The 25,584-nt window shown below is 26.8% G+C and overlaps 1 protein-coding gene across 3 annotated transcripts in view; it reads right to left on the reverse strand.

Moving 5' to 3' along the window:
• Nucleotides 1-25,584, reverse strand: part of LOC126736832 (homeotic protein proboscipedia) — a 232,748-nt gene that overhangs the window by 134,235 nt on the left and 72,929 nt on the right. For 2 of the 3 annotated variants that reach the window (XM_050441381.1, XM_050441380.1), the window contains exon 1: nt 9,957-10,438. The exons of the other annotated variant lie outside the window; for it this stretch is intronic. In XM_050441381.1, the coding sequence (XP_050297338.1) occupies nt 9,957-9,961 (5 nt within the window). In that variant the 5' untranslated portion in view covers nt 9,962-10,438. Of the gene's footprint in view, nt 1-9,956; nt 10,439-25,584 lie in introns of those variants that run through there. 3 annotated transcript variants of the gene reach the window in all.

Raw genomic sequence — 25,584 nt, forward strand, 5'->3', positions numbered from 1 at the left:
GACACATCATTTAAATTTGTACACAAATAATCAATAGTAGTTACAGATGAGGATGTTATACGTGTGGGTGAAAGAACATGCATCTTTAAGTCATAAGATTCTAATATACTTAAAAGGGATGTATGATATGATAGCAAGCTTACATTAGTGAAGTTAATATTAAAGTCACCAGCCAATATAACTATGGAGTGTAGAGACAATTGGGATAATAGAGAATCAAGTTTGTCCATGAACATACCAATATCTTCTGTGGGTGGTGTTAATGATCTTTTAATTGTGATTTTTTTAATTTTTATGAATATCGCAGTTCATCTGTTCATCAACGACTAACTTAATTAATTTTATTAGGTTTTCAAACTTTGTTTACATTATTATTATATTGTGCACTCATGTACTACTATGTATTATTATCGCAAAAGGGTGATTTACACGTCAATGTATTAAATGAATAAATAAATAAGTAAATAAATAATTGCACCGATTGTAAATATGTGACATAATAAACAACAATTTTTCTCGTACTTTATTATAAAACGAAAAAATTACATAAGATTTTTTCGTTTTATAATAGAGTACGAAAAAAATTGTTTATTATTTCACATATTTACAACCGGTGCAATTGTTTACCTTATCAAAATGAGTAAGCATAATAATTTCTAAAGTAATAATTAAAAAGTAAGAATTACAAACAACTTTAATTATTAACCATGAATTAATAAGTAATGACAGTTAATTTCACTGTCATTATAACCACATAAGAGTCATAAGCGCAACAAGCTAAAAGAACAAGGATTAATGTAAGTACAAAACAATTTAAATGAAGATTACCATGAAAGAAACAACTTTCAGCGAATTCTTTCACAGTTTACCAACAAGAAATATTCTAACAAGATAATTTATAATTTTTTTTTATAAGTGTTATGCGACTGCGCATGACAATTTTTTTACATCTCTTTTGACCAATGAAGTTAATATTCATATACTATTTTCTTAAATAATCATATAATATTTTTCATTTTCTTATTATTGTTCATTATTATTATTTATAATTTTGCAATTGAGAATATTTTTTCTTATTGTAAATATGGAGGAACGTTTTTAAATAGTTGTATAAAAAAACTTGATTTCATCATACAAAGCAAAAAGGTAATTGTACACACTATAACTAGGGAACGGTTTATCGGCCAAGAAAATTTTTTAAATGAATAATGAAGGGTTTTTTTGAGACGAACAACTTTTTCATTAATAATGTTGTAATAAACAAATTTTTTCTATCCCATAAAGCGAAAAAACACTTTTTTGGGTATTTTGGCGCCATCTACTTTTTGCAATTTTCTTCGCAGCAAGTGGGCTCAATAAGAAGAGTTGTAGAAAATGATGTCCCTGATATTTTTTGTCCTTACAAATTTTTCCAAAAACTTACCATTCCCGAGATAAATGAAATCCAAAAAACTTTTGAGTTTTTTTGAAAAACCCGGTACGTGTCGAAGTCACAAATTTCAAGTTAAGCTTTTTATATGCTATTTTAACGATTTCCGCAAAAAAAAGTGTGTAGGTAATTTTTCGTCACAAATTTACTGTACTAGTAGGCCTACACGAATTCTTGTATTTTTACTAAGGCTTTTTGAATTTCCAAAGCCAATGGCGTCCTTTATTATAATTTTTTCTAATTTTTCTTGTCCGAGAAGGTCGGTTTTCTATATCTTGATCATTTAGTCTATTTTTTGATTGATTTATGAATTTACTTATTAAATTATCGTTGTGTAATCCATTTGTAATATAGTAGGCAAAACGTCATCGCAAATCTCATCGCTGTTTCATAATCATCCAGTTCTTTATCGTGGGAATTAGTGCAACATTCGATGCTACATGTTTCGCAAATTGCTGACCGTTTTAGTCCAGATTTCCTGCAACCACAAGTTATTCTACATCCGGTTTAACACGATATGATCTTCGTTAACGACTCTGGTGCGAGCAATGAAGTGTTAACGATCATTCAACCGATCCAGGTTTAGATCTTTGCTACCGGCAATTCTCGGAACTTAGCGTCAGTTGGCGGTTCCTAGCTCACTGTGGACCACTGATTTTAAAATAATTTTCAGCGCAAACCTTCACATTCACTTAGATATTTAGAAAAAGAGACATTGCTACAATTTAAAAATCTGCTGTGGAAAATATGAGAATTAAAATTTAATAAACTATAATCTTAAATGTTATTATTTATAAGTTTTCTCTAGACAAAATAATTGAACCTTGTCTGTGAATCTATCATCCAAATCAGAGAAAACAATCCAGTTTAATGTAAAAAAAAAAGAAAAAAAGAAATTATTCAGTTGAATATAAATGTTGTTGAGTTGTCGATGATGTTCTTTTTCTTCTTTTAGCCAAAAGGTTCGGTGGTGTGTATATTCTTGCATTTGAATTGTACAAATCGTGAAAATAGTCCGAAGAGTAGGCATTGTTGAATAAACCAGATTTTCAACAATATAATTTTCTATAAAATGAGGGTTTTCTTATATAAATGGATGTGTGTAGCATTAGTAATGATTAATTAAAAAAAAGGTTTATTTTAGGTTTTATTAAATTTACTATGATATTGTGGATTTCGTGTTTTGGTTAGTTTATTGGTATACCTTAATTAATAATAACTTAAACAATCAATATCTTTATAAATTATGAATGATTTTTCCAATTTTGGTATCTAGCTTCCTTGATAATGTTTTTAATATAACTTGTAATATTTTACTATACCAACTGTTTTATTTTCAAACCAAATATATAAAAACATTATTTGAAGGTCAAATATTTTGGAGCAAATATTCATACACATTGTTTAAATCGGAAATCAAAAAAAAATTAATTCAAGCAAAAAAACGATTCTTTCATTAATGTGTTTTAAGAAGAGTGTTAATCAATATACTTGTAAGTAATTTTACATCGTTACACCAGTATTTATAGCAAAAGTAAAAATTGATTTTTAATTGAGCTCGTTACTATAAACTTTAATGAACTATTACTATAATTAAGTTCATCAATGAAAGACCATCAGTTAGAAACTAGAAAAAAAAGGTATTGATGACTAAATGGTTTTATCAAGGAAATCGTTATCTATGGGAATTAGTCATATTATTTCTCTGTATTTGAATAAGCTGATACTCAGAAACCTAACTGATTAAAAAATTTAAGATAAAGGACGGCAGATATGAGGTTTGAAAAGATAAAAGGGATAAACAAGTGCCTTAGATACGTAATAAATATTTATTTCAAAAAAGATAGATCAATTAACGAAAACTCATGGAAATAAATACTAGCAGAAATATATTATTTTTAAAACAGGATACCTAGCGTATGAAATAAATGGAAACAAAAAATATCCAGCATAAATTTGTCAAAACGAGGAGGCCTAATTTACTGGCAAGGAAGGCAGTACATAAATGTACTGTAAATAATTGTTCTTAATCCAATCTTAAATGTAGAATATGATTTAAACAATAATTTTATAAACTTTAAATGATTTGTCTTTAAATGGTGCTGATATTTCGTTCCAAATTAATAGCTGCGATTCCTAATTTTGTGGACAATCCTAGTCTTCACAAATCGAAATTTTTTTAGCCAAAATTAATAAATTTTAATTTTGTTGATGATAGCAGATGTAGTTAAATGAATGATTTTTGAACTTTTTATCAAATTCAACTCTTCACAAATGAAATATTTATGGCAGAGAACCCAATAGTCGATGCAGAAAATTATTTGAAAAGATTTAAGTTCGATTATTATTATAAGATTAAAAAGCTCAAACCTAATTTAATATAATAAAATGTACATGCATGCATTCATTCGCTTTTATTAGGTAATACAAATTCATATTTATTATTTTTAATTGTGTTGAAATTTGTGATTCTCATGAAATCCTACATTAATTGTGAATTACGTCCATTAAGGCATTTATTGGGAAAACTATATTAGGTTATAAAAAGATTCTCATATCATATTTATTATTGGTACAAATTATTTATTACTTAGTTCTTATGCAACTTCTTTTTCCAACATTTCATATATCCTCTTAAATTAATTTTTAGTTGCACTTTTAATCTTACAGGACAATCTTAATTTTATGTCTAAGAATGTGAGATTTTTTTTTTAAAGATTAAAAATATTACATTTATATTAGGCAAACGTTTTATTATCTAAACTTTTACAAAATATTTTTGTTCAGATTATTATAATATTAACGCATTAACCAAGGAATATATCACTGTCCAATAAATTGTGTTTTAAATGTTCTGAAAAGCTCGTAATTACTTTACTATATAAATTAATACACTTGACCTTACGTCCAAGAAAAATTAATTATAAACACAATTTCAAAAAGAAATCCTTGATGGTGTCTTTTGAATAACTCTTACTAACTTGATCTACTAATGACTAACCTAATCAGCAAAACAACATATTCTGCTTTTATATTTCTTTTGACAATCACATTCACAATTACCTATTTTTGTTCTGCTTTCTCTTTATATGGGAAAATATCAAATGTTTATTAAAAAATATAGTACATTGCTTACTTTTTTAATATATTTAAACATTTATTGCTGATAAATAGCATCTGATTCTTTCAATCAATTTATTTCTTGGGTTTTTGCACTTCGTTTATTTACTTCCTTTGCTACTAATTACCTTTTCTGCTCTTAATGAGGTTGTTATTTATTAAAAAAATAACTTACAATTTATTCCCACTAATAAGTTCTTATAGGGAGCTACAATTACCCAACAGCTTGTTTCGCTATATTATAGGTGGAGTTTATTTTATGCAACTACGTCAAAACTTGATTAATTGTAATATGTTTCATTATAACATATGATTTATTTTAGTTTTCGTACATACTGAAAAGAACTTAGGAACACATCCAATGAATATATTTTTATAGTCTATCTATTCTGAATTAAATAATTCTAAAAGCACACAGGAGGAAAAAATATTAAAGAATTTTGCCGCTACCAGAGGTGATTGCCACTCTTTCCCAGGTTACATTTGTTACACTATTTTAACATAACATAAATTTATTTTAAAAATAAATTTTATTATCTAAAAAAAAAACAGTGCAGAAAATTTTAGGAGATTCAATATGTTCAATATACCAGAAAAATTAAATGGCGACATGTAAGATTTCCATTATTTTTGTGTCCATTATGTTGCTCTAGTGACTTAAGTTGCGTTTTAAAAACCACATATTATAGATTACCCCACAAAAAGAAGTCAAGAGGTGTTAGATTCGGGAATCTAGGTGGCCATTCAATAGGACATCTTCCTTTAATCCACTGGTTAGGATAATGAACAGCCAACTATTGTCTAACGGAAACTACATAATAAGGCGGTACTCCATCCTGTTGAAATTGTAGTAAGCTTTCTTCTAAAGATAAATTTTCGTGTATTTTTCTGTTACAAATATTGGGCCGATAATACCAAGTTCCAATATACCGGCCCAAACATTAATTTTCTGGGGGTACTGGGTATGCCCTTTTCTAAATATTTGTGGGTTTTCATTATTACAGTAACAAAAGTTTGGCTTTTTAACATGCTTATTTAAGTAAAAGGTCTCACTCACCAATGAAGGAAATTTTTTTAACTAGTCGAGGTTCTGTCGTATTTTTATCATTTATTATTTTACAATATCGGATTCTTCTATTCGAGTCGTCGTCACCAAGTTCCGCAGTATTTGCAGTTTATAGGAATAAAACTAAATAACATTTAAGTAAGTACCTTTTATATTGATTTACGAGATAATCCAGTTGCTATAGTTGTTTGATGAGTTAATAAAGTTGAATTCGTTGCAAATTGATCCAGAATTTGAATTTGCGCTATTTCGTCTACTAATCTCGGTTGATTTATCTATTTATTCGTTATAGAACCAGCTTCTTCGAATTTGACAACTAGTTGAGGAACATACTCCGGGCTTACATTTCGACCTGGATGCCTTTCATTAAAATGTTGAGCTGTCCTTAAGAAATATCCATAGATGAAAATAATGTCTACACGTTCAGCTATGCTACTTTTCGTTTACACTAAACCGAAAGTCAACTGTTCCTAATATAATAATGTTAATGGTAGAAGTTACTTCTAAAGTAAATTCTGTGATAATAAAATACAAAAATTTATAAGCAACGCTTTTTTTAGGCAAAAAAACCATAGCAAATAAACCAATAAAAATATTTACGAGCTTAACGTGTTTAGAATTCTTAAGACACATGCTAGTAGAGACACTAGCTACCGATAGGTAGCCATCATTTTAAACATTAAATTAAATAATAATAAAAAAACAGCTTCAAGAAGATATATCACTCGACTCTTGTTTCTATTTATGACTTTAGAGGTGTATCTCACCCTGTCCAAGGAGTTGCAGATAAGACTAAGATAATATGCTTGTTTTTGTTCCTCTTTCGTTATATAAAACTCTTTTTAGTGTTTTTTGATTCAGTTTTTCGTTCCTAATACATGGGCATTTTATATTTTTAAACTGTCACATGAAATTGAAAAAAATAGATAAGAAACTATGATTTTAGACAAATATATAAATTAATAAATAAATGTCCGTATTTAATAATTTTAACATTTAAAACGAGTGTTGTGTCAAATAACGAAATCAAATGTTCAGTGTTTATTCCTAAACTTAATGTTGGGTTCTGTATAATTCAAGGTTTAATGCATCCCTTAACTCAAATTTTGAGTAAAGAAATTTTCTACAACTTTAATTGGAACGAAATCAACAATTTCGTAAGTATTGCAACGAAAAAGTTGAACAACTGCATGATTGCATACCTTGCGGTACAACAAATACGATTTGTAAATAGACAATTTGTACAAACCGACAATTTTTTGATATAACTTGTAGATAATTTGATTACCTAAAACTTCATATGTTAAAACCTATTGCGGATGTTAAAATGACGGAGGTAGTAGGAAAAAATCAAATAAATCAAATGGTTAACAATTTAGATTGTTGTTTAAAATATTTTAGTTGAAAAATTGAAATTTAGCATCTCGGGATGAAGGTTTACAAAACTCGTCGAGACTCGTTTACAAAACATCGAGTCGAAAATTGCGAATCCGTATTATTTTAAATTCAATTTCTAATTTCATTGGGCTACTCTGCAAAACCATAAATTTCCAAAATAAAAGCATAACCTAAATGTATATCATTAGCTAATTCTTTGTACATACATATGTCTAATAGAAGATGAGAATTGCACGTATTTTAATTGTTTGTTGTTTAAAGACAAATTTAATTTTATAATTTCTGATGTGTTATGAATAATGAGACTTCCTCATAATATTGAATGAAATAAAAAATAATAAAAGAACAAGGGTATAAGAATATTAAGTACTAAAATATTTTCATTAACATATGAACAAAATCTAACACACGGCTCAAACGATATAAGTTATAATTAAACAAATATTAGGAAAATTAGACATGAAAAAAATATTTAATATTTTTTAAAATTCTCTAGCCGTTATGAATGACAATCTAAATTGTTTTCTAATTTGTGTGTTTAATTTATTCTTATTATCTCTGTCAATTTTGCATACACAATAGCTAATAATATTGTGTGTAATCAAATTATCTATTATAAAAATGTATATTGTTATAAGCAAATAAATGTTATAAACAAATAGGTGTAAGAAATAAGTTTAACATCAAAAATAAATGTTATGTCAAATAACGTAACTAAATGTTCGGTGCTTATTCCTGAACTTAACATTCCGTTCAGTATAATTCAATGTTCTCCAACGCATCTTGTTTATATAAATATTAAACAAGAATTACGCAAGTTAAAAAAACTGCATGATTGTATGCATACCTTGCGGAACAACAAATATGATTTGAAAATAAACATATTGTGCAAAGCAATATTTTATTGATATGGACTTGCAGATAGCTTAATTACCTACAATTTAAAATACTAATAGTTATTGTTCATGCAAAAATGACAGAGATAATAGGAAAAAATCAAATAAGTAAATAAGTTAACAAGGAAACAATAAGAAATAAGTTCAAGATTGTCGCTTTTAATATTTTTGGGGAAAACCTCGAATTTTGCATCTCGAGTTGGAGGTTCACTAAGCTGAGTCAAAAAATTTGGATGTCCGAATTATTTTGAATTTAATTTATAATTTCACAGGGTTACTATGCAAAACCATAAATTGACGACATCCAAGACAAATGTGTCTGGTTCAATTAGTGAAATTATCTAATTTAATAATCTTTAAAATATATAGAGGCGAACCTTTAATGGCGGTAATCTAACTATAGCTTTTTTCAGAAACAAAATGTCAATAAAACTAATAGTCATCTAATTATTTACCTCATCGACTAACACATTTGGAAAACATACTCTTTTTAATAAGTTCATTACTTTTTAAGCAAGTTAATCCACATAAAAAACCACTTGGGCAATTATAAATAGACGAGATGCAAATATAACCTAAATGGATATGATATACAAACTGTTTGTACATATGTCTACTAGAAGAATATGAGAATAAATATTGCATATATTTTAATTATTTGTTGTTTAAAAGCAAAATTAATTCCAGTTAATGAAATTACCTAAATTATAATTTATTAAAATATAAAATGACGGAATTTTAATGCCGGTAATTTAACTACAGCATTTTTAAGACACAAGATATCAATTAAACTGATAGTTATTTAATTATTTACCTTATCAACTAACATAGACGAAAAACAAACACCAATAAGTTTGTTACTTCTTAAGCACGTATATCCACATAAAAAACCATTTGGTCAATTATAAATAGACGACATGCAGGCATAACCTAAATGGATATGATATATCAATCCTTTGTACATATGTTTACTAAAAGAAAATGATAATAAATATTGCATGTATTTTAATTATTTGTTGTTTAAAGGCAAAATTAATTTTTTATAATTTCCTATGTTTCATGAAGAATAACGCTTATTAATGATATTGAATGACGTAAGAGATGCAAGAACATGGGTATAAAAATACTAAATAATAAAAGTTTGCTATTAAAACAAAATTAAAAAGATTGGATGCTCCATAAAATTATAGAAACTGTATTGTATTATTTTTGTTGTTAATCTTTAATAACAATTTAATTAACTTTATTATCAAAGAGCTACCTTAAAATAGTTCCTAGGCTTTTTAAATAAAATAAATGTTTCTGGTTAAATTAGTGAATTTATCTAAAAAATTAATAATTAAAATATAAAATGGCGTACCTTTAATAGTGGTAATTTAACTTTTTTAAGATACAAAATGTCAATAAAAATAATCTTGCAATTATTTACCTCATCGACTAACAAAGTTGCAAAACATACACTTTTTAATCAGTTTCTTTCTTCATAAGTACTTAATCTACATAAAAACCCACTTGGCTGATTGGAAATAGACGACATACAAGCATAATCTAAGTGGATATGATATACCAATCTATTGTACATATTATGTTTACTAAAAGAATATGAGAATAAATAGTGCATATATTTTAATTATTTGATGTTTAAAAGCAAAATTCATTTTATATTTTCTTATAAGTCATGAATAATAATGCTTGTGAATGATATTGAAAGCGTAGAAGATAATGAAAGGGTATACAAATACTAAATACAAAAATTTTCTATTAATACAAAACCAAAAAATGCTTCATAAAATTATAGAAATTGATATAGGTATTATTTTCGTTGCTAACCTTAATTATAATTTAATTATCTTTAATATCAAAAAGCTACCTAAATATAGTTTCTAGGCTTTTTAAAAGAAATTAATATTTCTGGTTCAAATAGTAAAATTATCAAAATTATAAATGATTAAAATATAAAATGCCGGACCTTTAATGGCGGTAATTTAACTATTACATTTTTAGGATACAAAATGTCAATAAAATTAAGAATCATATAATTATTTACCTCATCGACTAACACAGTTGCAAAACATACACTTTTTAACAAGTTTATTACTTCTTAAGCACGTAAATCCACATAAAAAAACCACTTGGTCAGTCGGTACCCACTCTCACAGATAACGTATTTCTCATAACTGTCATCACACATACACAATAAAAAAATGTAAATTGTTGCAAAAACTAAATTTTTCTTGCTGACAGCTCGTGAATTTTTGCAGGTTGCACCGATGAGTCGCGACGTTTCGATTTTGGCGTCGGTTTTCCGTCCAGCAGCAGCAGTTCGCGCGCTCCCGAGAAATAGAAAACCGAATTGTTGGGTTTTACATCCGTGGATACAGTGAGCGCGCCTTGTTTTTGTTTCTCTCGCCTCGAGGAGGTCGTAGAACGTCACGTGGTGCCTTTTGCCTCCAATCGTCATCGAGTATTCGCAGGGAAGAGGCGGACCCTACCGAACGAAGGGCGGTACAACGCCTGTCGTGTTGGGTTCCACTACAATTATACAGGTAAAAATTATAAAAAAAACCTCGGATTTCACATGAACACGCCGCCGATATGCCTTTGATATTCTTATTACTTTAAACACGGACGTGCTGGATGATCACGCGAACCTAGCGACCATTGCGACTGCCATTTAACCTTTTATACGATGTGTTCTGTTTCTCAGGATTTGTTAGTTGATGAAGTGCATAATTTAAATGGCTAACATTCATTTTTGATGAGACTGGTCATATTGAAATAAGAAAGGTAATAGGTTAATATCGCTGTCACGATATTAAAATTAAAATGTTTGAACTTAAAGCAGTTTAGGATTATCAAGTGTTATGTACAGGTGATTTAGAAAGATCGAGTTTTAAATAAGCCAATAGAAGGAAGGTAATAACTTATAAATATGTGCAAGCATAACTGCACGAGACGTGATAGCTTTTTTTAATAAAAAAAACTGGTCCGCTAAAAAAATATTTTGAAAATGACCAAACAAAACATAATAATACTATGTATTGGTAAGTATACATGTTTAATATCTGGGTTCATCTTCATTAAATAATGAGTTTCCACTTGAAAATTTGTCTATTAGTTTTATCTATAAAAAAAAATTATTTTATAGTTTTTGGCGTCGTTTTCAATTTTAATATATATAATTATTGTAATTTAACATATTTAGATAGATCTTTGCACAGCTAGGATACATAAAAATAAAAATTATGTAAGTAGCTGATAATAATTAATAAATATGAACGGTTCAGCATAGTTTAGTTTAAATATTATAAAATCATAAAACAATTAATCTTAAATTAGTTTTATTTAAACATAAATACCTAAAATATTGTATATCATAGGCATTTTGATATATAATTTAAAAAATTTATAAACTAATCAAACCTGAGAATTTTATTAGTTTTGTTCAACTTAAGGTTTTCTATGCAGAAATTATTGAATTAAATTGAAAAGCTGTTAAGAATTAATACTTATGCCCTAAAATTTGAATGTATACGAAGGAAACTGAATATTATCATTGTCACGAAGCCATCTAATGAAGGTTTTAAGAACTACTATTAGGGAAAATTTGGTTGCTATTGCTGATGGATTAATATTGCTTTTAATTGCTTAGATAATTTACATAGTCACTGTATATAAAGAAAATATTTTTTGTCCTTAGTTAATAAAGAATTTATAAAGCCCAAATTACATTAATAAGTACAGCAATGTATAATATAATAAATGTACAGTAAAATTCTTTTTAATGCTTAGTTTTCAATTGCAATTGCCGTTAGTTATGTTATATAGAATTATATTACGAGTATATGAAAGCATAACTAAAATATACATGATAAACCTTTATTATTTCAATAATTTTCCGCAATCTTTTATATATTGTAAAGTAAAATTCAAATTTGATTAGATTTAAATGTGTAATTGAGAAAAATGTATAATACTAATTGTAGATATTAATAAAAGAATAAAATTTAAAAGCGTAATGCTTATGACTTCTACAAGCTATGTATAAATCTTAATAACCTATAATACAATTCTAGATAAGAATAATAGATTTTAAGCAAGGCGCGGGTTTTATAAGAAGTATATTTTATACTACAATTAAATATTTTAAGGGGTAAACAAAAAAGAAAATATGATTATGAAAAATGAAAAATCTCCATTCGGCAGTAATTTTAATTTGAATGATTATTGATTAATCTGCATGAAGATATGATAATGTGCATACCTTAACTCTATATAATAAAATTATTTATTCAAAAAATATTTTGGATGATTACTATTGCAATACACTATCTTTAAGATAATATATTGCAAGAAATATTGAACTGCATCACTTTCAATATGATTGTTTTTTGACTTTAATATTGGGGACTATTTAGGCATTAAGTGGGTTTATAAATTAAAAGCATGGAATTCATTTCAAAAAATTTTATAGTATTTTAAAATTAACTTGAAATTTTAAAACTTTAATATTTTATTCCACAGATAAAGCGAGACAAAATTATGTTCATAATATCTGTAGTTACTGACAAATGTTAATTTTCTATGTCTGAAAAGCTGTAATCCTGTTTTTGGAAACTTAATTAGTTAATTAATATTTCCATATCTTGTATCTTGAAGTATGCATTTTTAACATTTAACTTAGCAAACCTTATAGATTACCGATATAGATATATTTTGAATCATGTATTCTGTTTTAAACTAAATTCGAAAATAATAGTCTTATATTAATAATTATATCTGAATATTTTAATGGCTCAACATAATTTTAATATATTAACTTAATGTAAGATTTAAAGGTTAAGTATTAAAAATAAGGTTCTTATAAAATCACAATATTTTCGATTTTTTATTTTACTTTTTTATAATGCCCTTTAACCTTTTATACAATGTGTGTCTGTTTCTCAGGATTTGTTAGTTAATGAAGTGCATAATTTAAATGGCTTACATTTATTTTTAATGAAACTGGTCATATTGAAATAAGAAAGGTAATAGGTTAATATCGCTGTTATGAGATTAAAATTAAAATGTTTAAACTTGCTTAGGCCTGCATTACATATTAAAGCAGTTTAGGGATATCAAGTGTTATGTACAGGTGACTTAGAAAGGTCGAGTTTTAGATAACCTAATAGAAGAAAGGTAAGGAGATGATACCTTATACAAGCATAACTTCACTGGACATGAGCCATTTTTATTAAAAAAAAATATAATTCGCTTAAAAATTTTTTTGAAAATGGCCAAACAAAAACATAATAATACTGTCTATTAATAAATATACATGTTTAATGTCTAGGTTTTCATTTAAAAATTAGTCTATTAACTTATAGTTTTTGACGTCCTTTTTTATTTTAATTTAACCATATTTAAAATAGTCTTACTGGCAAGAACTTTTTAGAACTAGGACGCATAAGAACAAAAATTATTCTTAAATTAATTTTCTTTCAACATGCATAACTAAATTACATGTTATAAGTATTTTAATATTTGATTTAAAAAATTTATAAATTAATCAAACCTTGGCATTTTTAACGTTTTGTTCTAGTTTAAAGTTAATGATATAAAAGTTGTTCAATTAAATTAAAAAGCCGTCAAAAATTAATTCTTATGCCCTAAAAGTAAAATCTATACTAATAAAGGTTTTAAGAACTGCTATTAAGGCAAATTTGATGGCTATTGCTGATGGATTAATATTGCCTTTAATTGCTTATATAATTTACATAGTATATATCATACATATAGTAAATATTTTTCTTGTCCTTCATAAAAGAAAAATACTTAATAAAGCTATTAGAAAACCCAAATTACATTAATATAATTTAATATAAAAAGTATTGCGATGTATAACCTTACAATTTTAGCCGAATTCTTTCTGATACTGAGTTTTGAATTATAATACGAGAAAATGAAAGCATAACTAAAATATACAAGTTAAACCACTGCTATTTCATAAAATATTTTTTAATAAATTATTATTGCAATAATTTGTCTTAATTTTTTACATGATGTAAAGTAAAATTAAAAATTTGATTAAAGTTATAATGTGTTATAGGAATAAAGATATAATAGTAGTAGATATTAATAGATAGTTAAAGTTTAGAAGCGTATTGGTTATGCCTTTTGCAAGCTATCATTGAAAATTGCTATTATAATTATTTATAATACAACTCTAGATAAGAATTATAGGTTTAAAATAATACGCAGCTTTTATATGAAGATAGTATATATGTATATATGAACAGTTGGTTCTACTATTAATTATTTTAAGACGCAAACAAAAAAAGAAAGTACAGTTACGTAAAATGTTCAAAAATCTTCATTCGGCAGTAATCTTAATTTAAATGATTATTGATAAATTTGCATAAAGATGTGTGCATAACTTAGTTCTATGTAATAAACCTTATTATTCGGAAAAATATTTTCCTTTTCATTAGATGCCATTTTCATTGCAAAGGTTGGCTAAATCAATAATGCTATGCGTATTCTTAAAATAGCAGATCTAAACATTTGATTTGTTGTGCATCTGCACCATTCACGCAGATTCCTTATCTACGAGTGGCGTTTTCTTTTGACACTTCTGCATTAAATCCTTCCCTATGTAAATACTTGTAACAAATAACATGTATTTTGACTTCTATCATAAAATATCCCAGATATTGTAATTTTAGTTTTTTAATTATCAGAATTGTTTCTTTCTCTTTGTTCATGCATTTTAGCATTTTAATATTTATAGTTCTTTCTATTCAGCTAATTTTAAGTATTGTTCGATAAGTTCGAGTCAATGCCTTCATGCCATAAAGCAGTACCGACAGCACATAGCATCTCAGCAATCTAATTTTTAAGGCCAAACTAATATCTCTTGTGCAGATTTTTTTTCATTTTCATAAATTCTGATATTGCCTTTTCTATACTAATTATTATTAAAAATATTTTAAATGATTTCTATTGATTATAATTATATCTCCTACATAATGTATTGCAATAAATATTTAATATTAAACATCACTTTGATATTATTGTTTTTTGACTTCAATATTGAGGATCCCCAGGCATTAAGTAAGTAAATAAAGTATTTTAGTTTGCGGGTTCCATTTAAAAAGCGCATTTATTTCAGTTACTTTTTCTTAATTTCTTTGCAAATTTAAAATCCAATACCAAAATAAATATTTTAATTAGTTTATTTTAAAGTTAATTTAAAATTTTACAACCTTAGTATGTAATTTCACAAATACACAAACAGATTAAATTTGTGTTATCATATATGTTACTGACAAATGTACATTTTTTATTTCTAAGAACCAGTAATTCTGATTTTGGAAACTTAATTAACTAATTTATATTACCATATCTTGTATCTTGAAGTATGTATTTTTAATATTTAACCTAGTAGCCATTATAACACTCGAATTTTTGATCAAAAAATTGATTAACGTATTCTGTTGTAAGCTTTATTCGCAAATATATATGTCTGAATAATTTAATGTTTTAATTATATATTTTAAATATAGCTTTGTTTTGACGATATATTAATTTAATGTGAGGTAAAAATATTGTAAGTATACCATTAAGTACTTAACTTCCTAGTTTTTTTTAATAAAAATAAGGTTCTTATACGACCACAAATTTTCAATATTAAGCAAAGCGAAATAATAGACAAAGGGTCCTGTTTACTTCATAATCTTTATTTCAAGAATCCCGACGCGTTGGTTAAAAAACGGCACAGACATAACATTACAATACATCTAGCTAAACATCTTATTACTAGAAAACATCTTATCACACCGTATTTACAAACATGTGGTTTTGTTTGTAAATTGCAATTTGTTTTGTAATTTTTTACAAAACAAATTACATTAAACGCGTCGGGATTCTTGAAATAAAGATTGTGAAGTAAACAGGACCCTTTGTCTATTATTTTGCTTTGCATAATGGTACTTCACCCTGGAGAAATTTATAGTAATTTCAGTATTAAATTTTACTTTTTTATAATGCCATTTAACCTTTTATACGATGTGATTTGTTTCTTATGATTTTTTAGTTGATGAAATGCATAATTTTAATGGCTTACATTAATTTTTTATAAGAGTGGTCATACTAAAATAAGAAAGGTAGTAGGTTAATATCACTATCACGATATTAGAATTAAAACTATCCTAATACAAAGAAAGTAAGAAGGTAATAGCTTAAATATCTACAAGCATACTTTCACTATATCTACATGACATCTTTTTAATACAAAACATGCAAGCTATGTTTACTCATTTTTAAAAATATTTTTGAAAATGAATAAATAAAGTGTACCTTTGACCTATGAATTTCAAAAAAATTATTTTAATTGGAATTTTCTTATAGAAACGGTTAATTAAATTATAAAGCTGTCAAGAATTATTACTTACATATATTCCTAAATTTAAATTTATAGGCAAAAACTAAATATTAGTTGATTTATAAAAGATAATGAAATCATTTAATGAAGGTTTTAAGAACTAGAACTTAGGAATATTTGATCGCTATTAGTCAATTTGTAACAATGTAAAAACCCTTAGTAACAATGTATATAATTATAAGATGAGAATATGCAAGCATAACTTAAATATACATGATAATCCTTTGCTTATTAATAAGATATTTTGTAAGAAGTTAATATTGCAATAATTTATTTAATATAAAGGAAACGTAGTTTTTACAATTTATAAAGTAAAATTCAAATTTCATTGGAATTAAATGTGTAATAGGGATAACTTTATAATTCTGAATGTATAATTTTAAACATTCATTAATAATAGTTAACATTTAGAAGCGTATTGCTTATGTCTTCTACAGGCCATCAATGCTATTTTGTGCATTTATAATATAATTCCAGATAAGAATTATAGATTTTAAGTAATGCGAGGCTTCTATAAGAAATATAAATAGTCTTCTAATAGAGATATTCCTATTATTATTAAATATAAAACAGAAAGTATACTTATGTAAAAATTTTATTCGGCAGTATTCTTAATTTGCATGATTATTAATTAATCTGCATGAAGATATGAAGGATGCGTATAACTTAACTCTATGTGATAATTCCGGGTATTCAATCAATATTTTAAATGATTATAATTGATTACGATTATATCTTTAACATAATGTAAGTACTACAAGAAATAATGAACTGCATCACTTCAATATTATTGTTTTTTGATTTCAATATTGGGGCTTTTTTTGACATTAGATAGATATATATAAGTTTAAAGCATGGACTTTATTTCAAGTTCATACGTAATTTAAAAGACGCATTATTTTAAATTACTTTAGACCTTTGCTCTATTTCTTGGTAAAATTCATATTTAATTAAAAAAATAATATATTATAATTAGTTTATTTTAAAATTAATTTAAAATTATAAAACCTTAATTTTACAGATATAATGAGACAATATTGATTTAAATTTTATTCGAAAATAATCGGTTTATATTAATGTTTATATCTGAGTTATTTCATGTCATAAAATAATTTTAAGAGATCTTAGATTTGCTAGTATATTAACCTAATATCAGGCTAAACATTTAAGTATACCATCAAGTAGTTAACTGTTTCGTTTTTTTTAATAAAAATGACGTTTTTGTGATCAAAATATTTTTAATTTTTGTTACTTTTTTCCATTATAAAATCAAATTGTTGATATGATAAATAATTTTATCAACCCACTAAACTATTTGGAAAAATCTGAATTATGCACTGAAACGAAGGGTGGACCTAAAATAGTATTAAAAATGTGTACAAAACACCGATGGCACTAAAAAGTCTTTAAGTTCGTTGAGGTTAGTATTACAAGTATAACCCCAAAATCAATAAGCTTCATATAAGACAAGGTAGGACCAAATAAGAAACTGATTTTATTTATTCTTGCATAGAATGAACGATAATGTGCACAAAACAGTTTTTTATAATTACTGTAATTTGGTTAAGTAGGTTAGGCGTATATAGTGAAAGTATATTAAGTTTAAGTCGGACAGGTTAGATAAAATTTTTTAGTTGAAACAATTTTGTTAAATAAAATTAAAACGCATTGTTACCAATAATATGTATAATATGTATATAATTGGCATACGTTCATTTAAGACAATATAAATGAAGAAACTTTGTTTTCATTAAGGGTATTTTTTAATGGCAAGTGATTTATGGTTACAATAATTACATTGACTAGCAGGTTATACCGTCGGCTCGTTAATTTGTGGATCTTCAAAAGAATATTTGAATAGCTGCTTAAAGAGTACACTCTTAAGTTTTTTTTGCTGAAAGGTCTTTGTTATAATAAAAATATGTTAAGTAAAACAAACTTTTTCGAGAACAAGAAAAATTATCCAGAAAAGTTCATATAACAATATCCAGGAAGTTTAAATCGGGAGTACTCGGGAGTAAAATGGGAAAAATCGCTGATTCAAATAATGGCACATGTTTTAACCATATGTGGGAAATATTCCATTATATTTAAGTTATATATTGTCTTTACGGTTTATTTTTAAAGATGTCTGAATGGAAAATCAAATATATATACAATATATATTATATATATTATTATACAATGTATATATTCAAAGGAGCAGGCAATTAGTAAACTATTGGACTAATAATATCACTCCAATTATTCACACGTATACGGAAAATTAGTTTTACTGTTTTCTAGAGACCACCGCGTAAGCATTTTCACCTATTAAAAAAGACTATTGCGTATGGAAATAGTAGCAAAAAAGCAATAAAATTAATTCTATGCGGATTATCTTCTAAGCTTGAACGCGTTGTAAATTGTAAGCGCTAAAAAGTTTTTCTAGATTTATCTAGGGTTATAACTTCAAATTAAATAGTTTGTTCACAGTTCTTGGTCGGCCACCAGACTTACTTACTTTCTTAGATTCTCTAATATAACGACAAATAAAAGCAAAAGTTTTATGATAATGTGGCCGACGTTCGCATCAAGTGAGATTTCTGCTCTATTTAGACAAGCGTGCTGGATCTCTTCATTACACAGAGTTGCATCATGAGCTAAATGCCGTAACATACCGTGCCGTACAACTTCTTTAAATAATAATTTATAATTTTTTTCCTTGTTTGATAAATATGATTTCCTTTGTTTGATAAATATGTATAATAATATAACTTTAAGGTTTTTAAATATTTTTGAAGTTTAACTTACCTACATGTGATAAAAAAGATCGTTTTTATAATAATTACACAAGTCAAAAACAGCTGCTTATAATAATTTTTGTAAATCTCATTGGGTTTCTATATTTGCATTTACTCTTTTTATTACACTTGGCTTTGCAGTTTCTGTTTTTGTATGTTATTCATTAATTTCAGATTTGGCGTAAGCCACATATCGTATAATAATTATTTTAATAGGTAAATATAATATGTTAAGAAGGCTAATATCTTTAAGATTAAATTCTGAATATTTAATTGATACTTGGAAAAGAAAAAACACTCTTAATAGGTTAAATTTTATAAGAATACACACTAAACAGGATAGAGAAATTTATTAAGGTAGAACCATAAAATAATTAGTTTGTTACGATAGACTTAGGTAGGCATAAATTGACCGTATATGATATGCCTTTTATTACTCAGTTTACACAGGGATTACATATAGACCTTCCGTCTGTGTTTCAAACTTTTTTTAAAAGTTCTTATGGTTGAATTGGGTTAGCAAAATTAATGGTTACTATATTATGGGGAAGTCGTTAAAAGATAAAAATTTTTTAGTTTTAATATTAGTATAATATCAGTATGAAGTTATTCAATATACAGATCGTGTTTTCCTTCGTTACTTATAGGAAATCGCATAGAGGCGAAATTTTGCAATGTCACGCGTGTACGAGTGCCTGCAACAGAGCACTCACTGCCCCGGCCGGCCCGAGGACGGGATTAGCACAAAATATTAACCTACGGATATATATCCGTATTTGGCGACAAAATGTCCCAAAATATTACGCGAAAATCCAGGCATTTTTAAAATATTTATTCTAATGCGGGTTTTACAGACATGAAAATGTGTGAAACTTGCATAATGAAAATTGCAATGAAAATTAAAGCGTTATTCTAATAAAAAATAAAATATCAACTCTGATAAAAATATAATAAAAAATCAGAAATAAAACTCTAATAAACAAACTTAACAACATATCATTTTTTAAATAAAAGGCTCAAATAAACCGTCTTCTTTCGCTAAACAAAAACTTAACCTATAGTAAAAGCTATTTCGCACCTCCAAAAGACAAACTCAGGTAAAATGGAATTGGCACCTTCGACAATTTTATTTCGCAACTCCTCTAAATTTGTTGGCCTACTAAATTCATGCTTGTAAATGGTCTGCTTAAGGTAACCCCACAGATAAAAGTCATTTGGAGACAAATCTGGAGATCTAGAAGGCCATTTATTATCGCCAGTCCCACTAATAAGGCGGTTAGGAAAAGTAGTTGTTAAAAATTCTTTTACCCTAGCTGCGTTATGAGCAGGACAGCCATCTTGCTGAAAATAAACCGATCCCAGGTCTACATCAGGTAGGATTTTAATGGCAGGAAGAACTTGGTTTTGCAGTAACTCAAGGTACTTTTGGACGTTTAAAGTGCCATCAATAAAAAATGGCCCTATAACATTGTCGCCCAAAATACCTGCCCAAACATTCAATTTCTGAGGATACTGGGTACGAAACTGAAAACTTATGTGCTCGTTTTCCTGAGACCAATAACGAACAATGGAAGGATTATGTTTGCCATGTAATGGAAAAGAAAATTCATCAAAAACAAAATATTTTTAAAAAAATATTCGTTTTCATTTGCCTTTTGTATCATGCTTTCACAAAATTCCATTCTTCGCCACTGGTCTTCAATAAATATTTCCTGAGTTTTTGAATACTAACATTTGTACCCATATTTTTTCCAGATACGAGCAACAGTTTTATTGCTCTTTCCCAGTTCCTCTCCAATACTTCTAGTGGACCGTGTCAAATCAAGTTCTAGGGTACTGTAAACCATTTCTTCCCGCCGTTCTATATCCTGGAACACTTCAACAGGTGGTTCTTGTGGTTTTGTGTGGCATTTTTTACAATCTTGAAATATGTCTCAAAATTCGTAACCACATTTGAAACCGTTTTTGCACAAGGAATCGGTCTATTCTCAAACGTCACTTAAAACAAATCTCTACATTGTACTGCCGAATTGCCTCCATAAAACCATTTATTTAGTTGAACTCTTTCGGAAGGGGTATAAACAGCTATAGTGAAAAAAACACGAAAATAACGCTCAAAAATTATTAATGCAACGTGCAGTAACACAGCAAAGTGAGGTCTGCTGACTCCCGGTTCAAAAAATAAAAACGAAAAATTCCGCCGCCTGCAAGCCGCAACCAAGCGGTGTTGCCATTATTTTGGGTAATACGTACGTAGCTCACGATAACACGATCTGTATATAACCACATTACGAAATAATTAATTTGGGTTTCAACACATTTGTAGAAATTAACTGCATATGATATTCCTTTTATTATATAATTTATCTTATATAATATTTTGCAATTTTTGTAGTATTAGGGCTAAACAAATTATTAAATTTTATTGTAAATAATTTTTTAGTTAAAGAGCTTCACATATAATATATTTATTAAGGATTAACAGTAAAGTCGCATTAATTAATCGCTTATAATATGCCTTTTGTTACTCCTTTATATAGAGAACTTCTATATTTTTGCATTTCTCTTTATACTTTTTTTATTTTGCGGTTAAAATATTCAAAAGTATCTTTTCGTGAATACCTTTACATACATACATACAATTAGTTAATTTAACAATAGATTACTAACCTAGAAAGGAAAATTTAAGAAGTCAAAATCGCAAGTATTTTAGCATTTCAAATAAAGCCGATGATGTAACCTACTAATCTATATGACATGATTTATTTGATGATTTACCAAGTCTGGTACTGTTGCGTAATAGGCGGTGTTAAATAAATTATTTACCATTGTATAATATTCTTGTGTATTTTCGGTGTATTTTCTTCTGGATACATGCATAAAATACTAGTTATTAACTTAACTTAAACATTCTGAATCTTATTTTGTACACACAAGTTTAGAAAATGTGAACTTTTTAAGATAAAAAATTATATTAAACACTTTAAAAGGCAATTTTCACGCTTATCTAAGACCAAAGTTAATAAAATAAAGAGAAGCTCATCATAAGTTTCGTTTTGAATAGTAATAATTTCCAACCATTTTTAACATAATACGATTTTCAGATTCCGGTATATTCTCTAATATACTTATAAGTGATGCAAATGAACCCGTTTTGTGCTTCTAAAAAAATCAGTTGACGTAGGGTCCTCTGAAGAGCATTCGCCTCAAACCTGCCCATCTTAATATTATTTAAATTACAAAATAGTTTTACCACTCATCAAAACTCTATATTTTTACTGTCAAAGTAGTATTTCAGCATTCGAGTAATTACCATTAATATTCTATGACAACCTCCTCAAATAAATTTTTCAGAAACAAAATTGATAATATTAAGATATGTATTTATTAGCAACTTGGGCCTCCTTACACGAGAGCGATTTAAAATTTATATACGACGTTTTGGCGACCATAAACAAGTTTTTTTAGACTTATATGAAATGAATATTTAAAAACCACTTTAAGAATTCATTATACTTTCATATTAAAAAAAAAATAAGTAAAAACTAATTTATACGTAAATATTTCCTATCCATTTATCATTTTCTTTAGAGGTCTTTTAGAACGTATACAAAATTACTATTGAATAATTTTTTAGTAAGGAAAAACTCATCAGTTCAGAAATAATAAATAATATTAAAATTATTAAAAGCTCTGACAGTATTAAGATTATTTCAATCCATTGAAAAACATCTTAATAACTCCAAATCAGTAGTAATTACAAAAAAAATTGTAAGGATCTTTTTGGTGAAGAAATTCATCCCTTTAACATAAAACAAAGACTAATAAGATCGCTGCATAAGTTTTTAAAATATTAGAACTTTTATGAAACTTATTATATAACATGTAACAATTATTTCATTATTTGTATGCACTTTTCATAAGACCTCCATGCAAAAAGAGAGATGTTTAGACAGTTTTTTACATAAAATAAATTTTACCCTTAAAATGCTTTTAATAATATGCAAGTGCGATACATAGTTGAAATGATAATTAAGCAGACTATTTATATCTTGTTTAACTCAAAATTGGGCTTGCAAGAAAAAAAGTGATGAATTTTTAATTACCTTCATATAAAGTCAAAAATGAAAATTTAAAAGGTTTTAGGAATTCTAGATTTTTCCAAACATATTCAAATTTCTATTCAATATAAAAATTGCTTTTTAATAAGAATGAAGTTGGTCACTCTCGAATTTTCGACACCCTGTAATTGAAACAATATTCCTCAATGTTTTGTTTATTGCCAATAATCTGTAAACCGTTGCCGCCTAATTCTATTTAAAGCCATAATGCGGATAACCATCTAACAACTTAACTTTCCACTTTTCGAATTTTATTATAAAATAGTGTTAAAAATTATTTACGTTTTCAAGTCAGTTTAATCTTTGTCCATATATGGCTGACAAAGTAAAAAAAAACCTAATAAATAATAGGTTTTTTAATAACCAGCAATTATATAAAATAAAAAAAAGGATAAAGAATGGAAAATTGCATAATTTATCAACCAAACCTGAGACATAAAATGACACATCACTAATAGCTTACTCAAAAAACTACGCCTAAAGTAAAAAAAAAATTGTTTAATCAAGACTTGACCATCAAAGATTTATGACCAGTTTCCGTCTTAGTCCGCCCGTCATTCTTGTCAAGAATCCGAAACCATGAATATTAATTCTCTATATATTCAAATTTGTCTGGAAGGTCATTACCATGTGGTTTTCATTCGTTAAATCTAAATCCCATCCCATATGCTTCATGCAATTCTCAGTAAATAGAAGCCGAAGAAATCAATTAATCATAAAACATAAAACCACCCAGAACGTAGGGTTGAATGATACCACAAAAGGCGAGTTAGGCCTCATGGTAAGGATATTATGGTACAATGGGTTACACCTTGCTACCACATGTTTACTAAATAGTAATGAAGAAATGTAATGCAGCCAGTAGTGTGTAATTAATTTTTTTAAGTCATTATATGAAGATAGCCGAATAAACCTATTTAAAAGTTGCGGTATTAAAATGATTTTGTTCTTTTAAAAAATACTAATAAAAAATCTTTATATGTTGTAAATAATTACAATATAAAGTGATCGTTTTGATTGATTAATAATATAATTGAAATAATTTATTAATTATTTTTTATCCTTTTTCATTAAATCATTATCTACATACAGTATTAAGATGAAAATTTTAAATTACTTAGCCCACTTATTTAAAGGTATTTTTAAGTGTCAAACATTCGTTCTTTTGAGCTTATGTCAATTTAAACATTCTTAAGGGCCGATGGAAATTGGATAAAAAATAAAATAGAAAGTTTTTAATATCTAAAAGTGAAGAAATGATTCATTTTGTTTTTAATAATAACTTAAGTTTTAACTTGCAATAGAGAATTGTGTTTTTTTCTAAACATTTTTAACGTAAATATGTATTTAGGTACTTACTTATTTTTTTTTACTTATCTTTTGGTGGCTCAAAGAAAACCTACCATAAGGCATAACTTACTATCAGAGATTTTTTTAGAAGATGACCAGAAACGAGTGTTTCTGAAAAAATTTTTTGTAAGGTTATTATTCAATTTACAAAAGTTTTTCATATTTTTCTTTGCCAAAAATTGCAATTTTGTGGGGGATTTAAATATATTTTAATTTAAAAGATGATAGGGATTTTAATGTTAATATTTCCTTAAATATTTTAGCTGAAAAGGGATTTTTTTATGCATTAATAAACCTACGAGAGAAAATGAAACCTCCTCGACTATAATAGATCATTTATTTTTTAAAACGCTAAATATTCAAAATCAAATAAGTGTTATATAATCTTTTTTCATATGGGCTGCAATAACTGATTACTACTCTATTGGCTTAAGCATTGAAAAAAACAATAAAATACCATGAACAAAATGCTCAAGCAAAAAAAGAAATTAACCATGAAAAATGAACTAGTTTGTTAAAGACAGAATTTTGGCATGAATGGAAGATTTTTGTCCATAATGGATTAGTGCACTTTTATAAAATATTACAATAGTAAAACTCGAAAAAGAAAGCCGTGAGTTTCGCAGGATATCTTAAACTCTATAAACCATAGGGATTATCTTAAAAAGCAGCTTATTAAAAACTATCCCCCAGAGTTAGCAAACAAATATAAAAAATATAGAAATTGTTTAAAATAAACCAATTAACTCAACTAAAAATATATTTTACAAAAACAAAATTAATGAATGCAAAAAAGATTATAAAAAACTTTGGAAAACCATAAATGAGGTAACTGAAACGGAAAACAAAAATCAATATTCTAAACGCTTTTGTATTTTTCATGAAGATAGTTACATAGAAAACGAAAAAGATATAGCTAATGTTTTTAATAATTTCTTTATAAATATAGGTAAAACCATACAAAACAAAATTGATAAAAATTTGAAATTGCCAAATTAT

Source organism: Anthonomus grandis, chromosome 5 (assembly GCF_022605725.1).
Source record: "Anthonomus grandis grandis chromosome 5, icAntGran1.3, whole genome shotgun sequence".
Classification (NCBI taxonomy): Eukaryota; Metazoa; Arthropoda; class Insecta; order Coleoptera; family Curculionidae; genus Anthonomus; species Anthonomus grandis.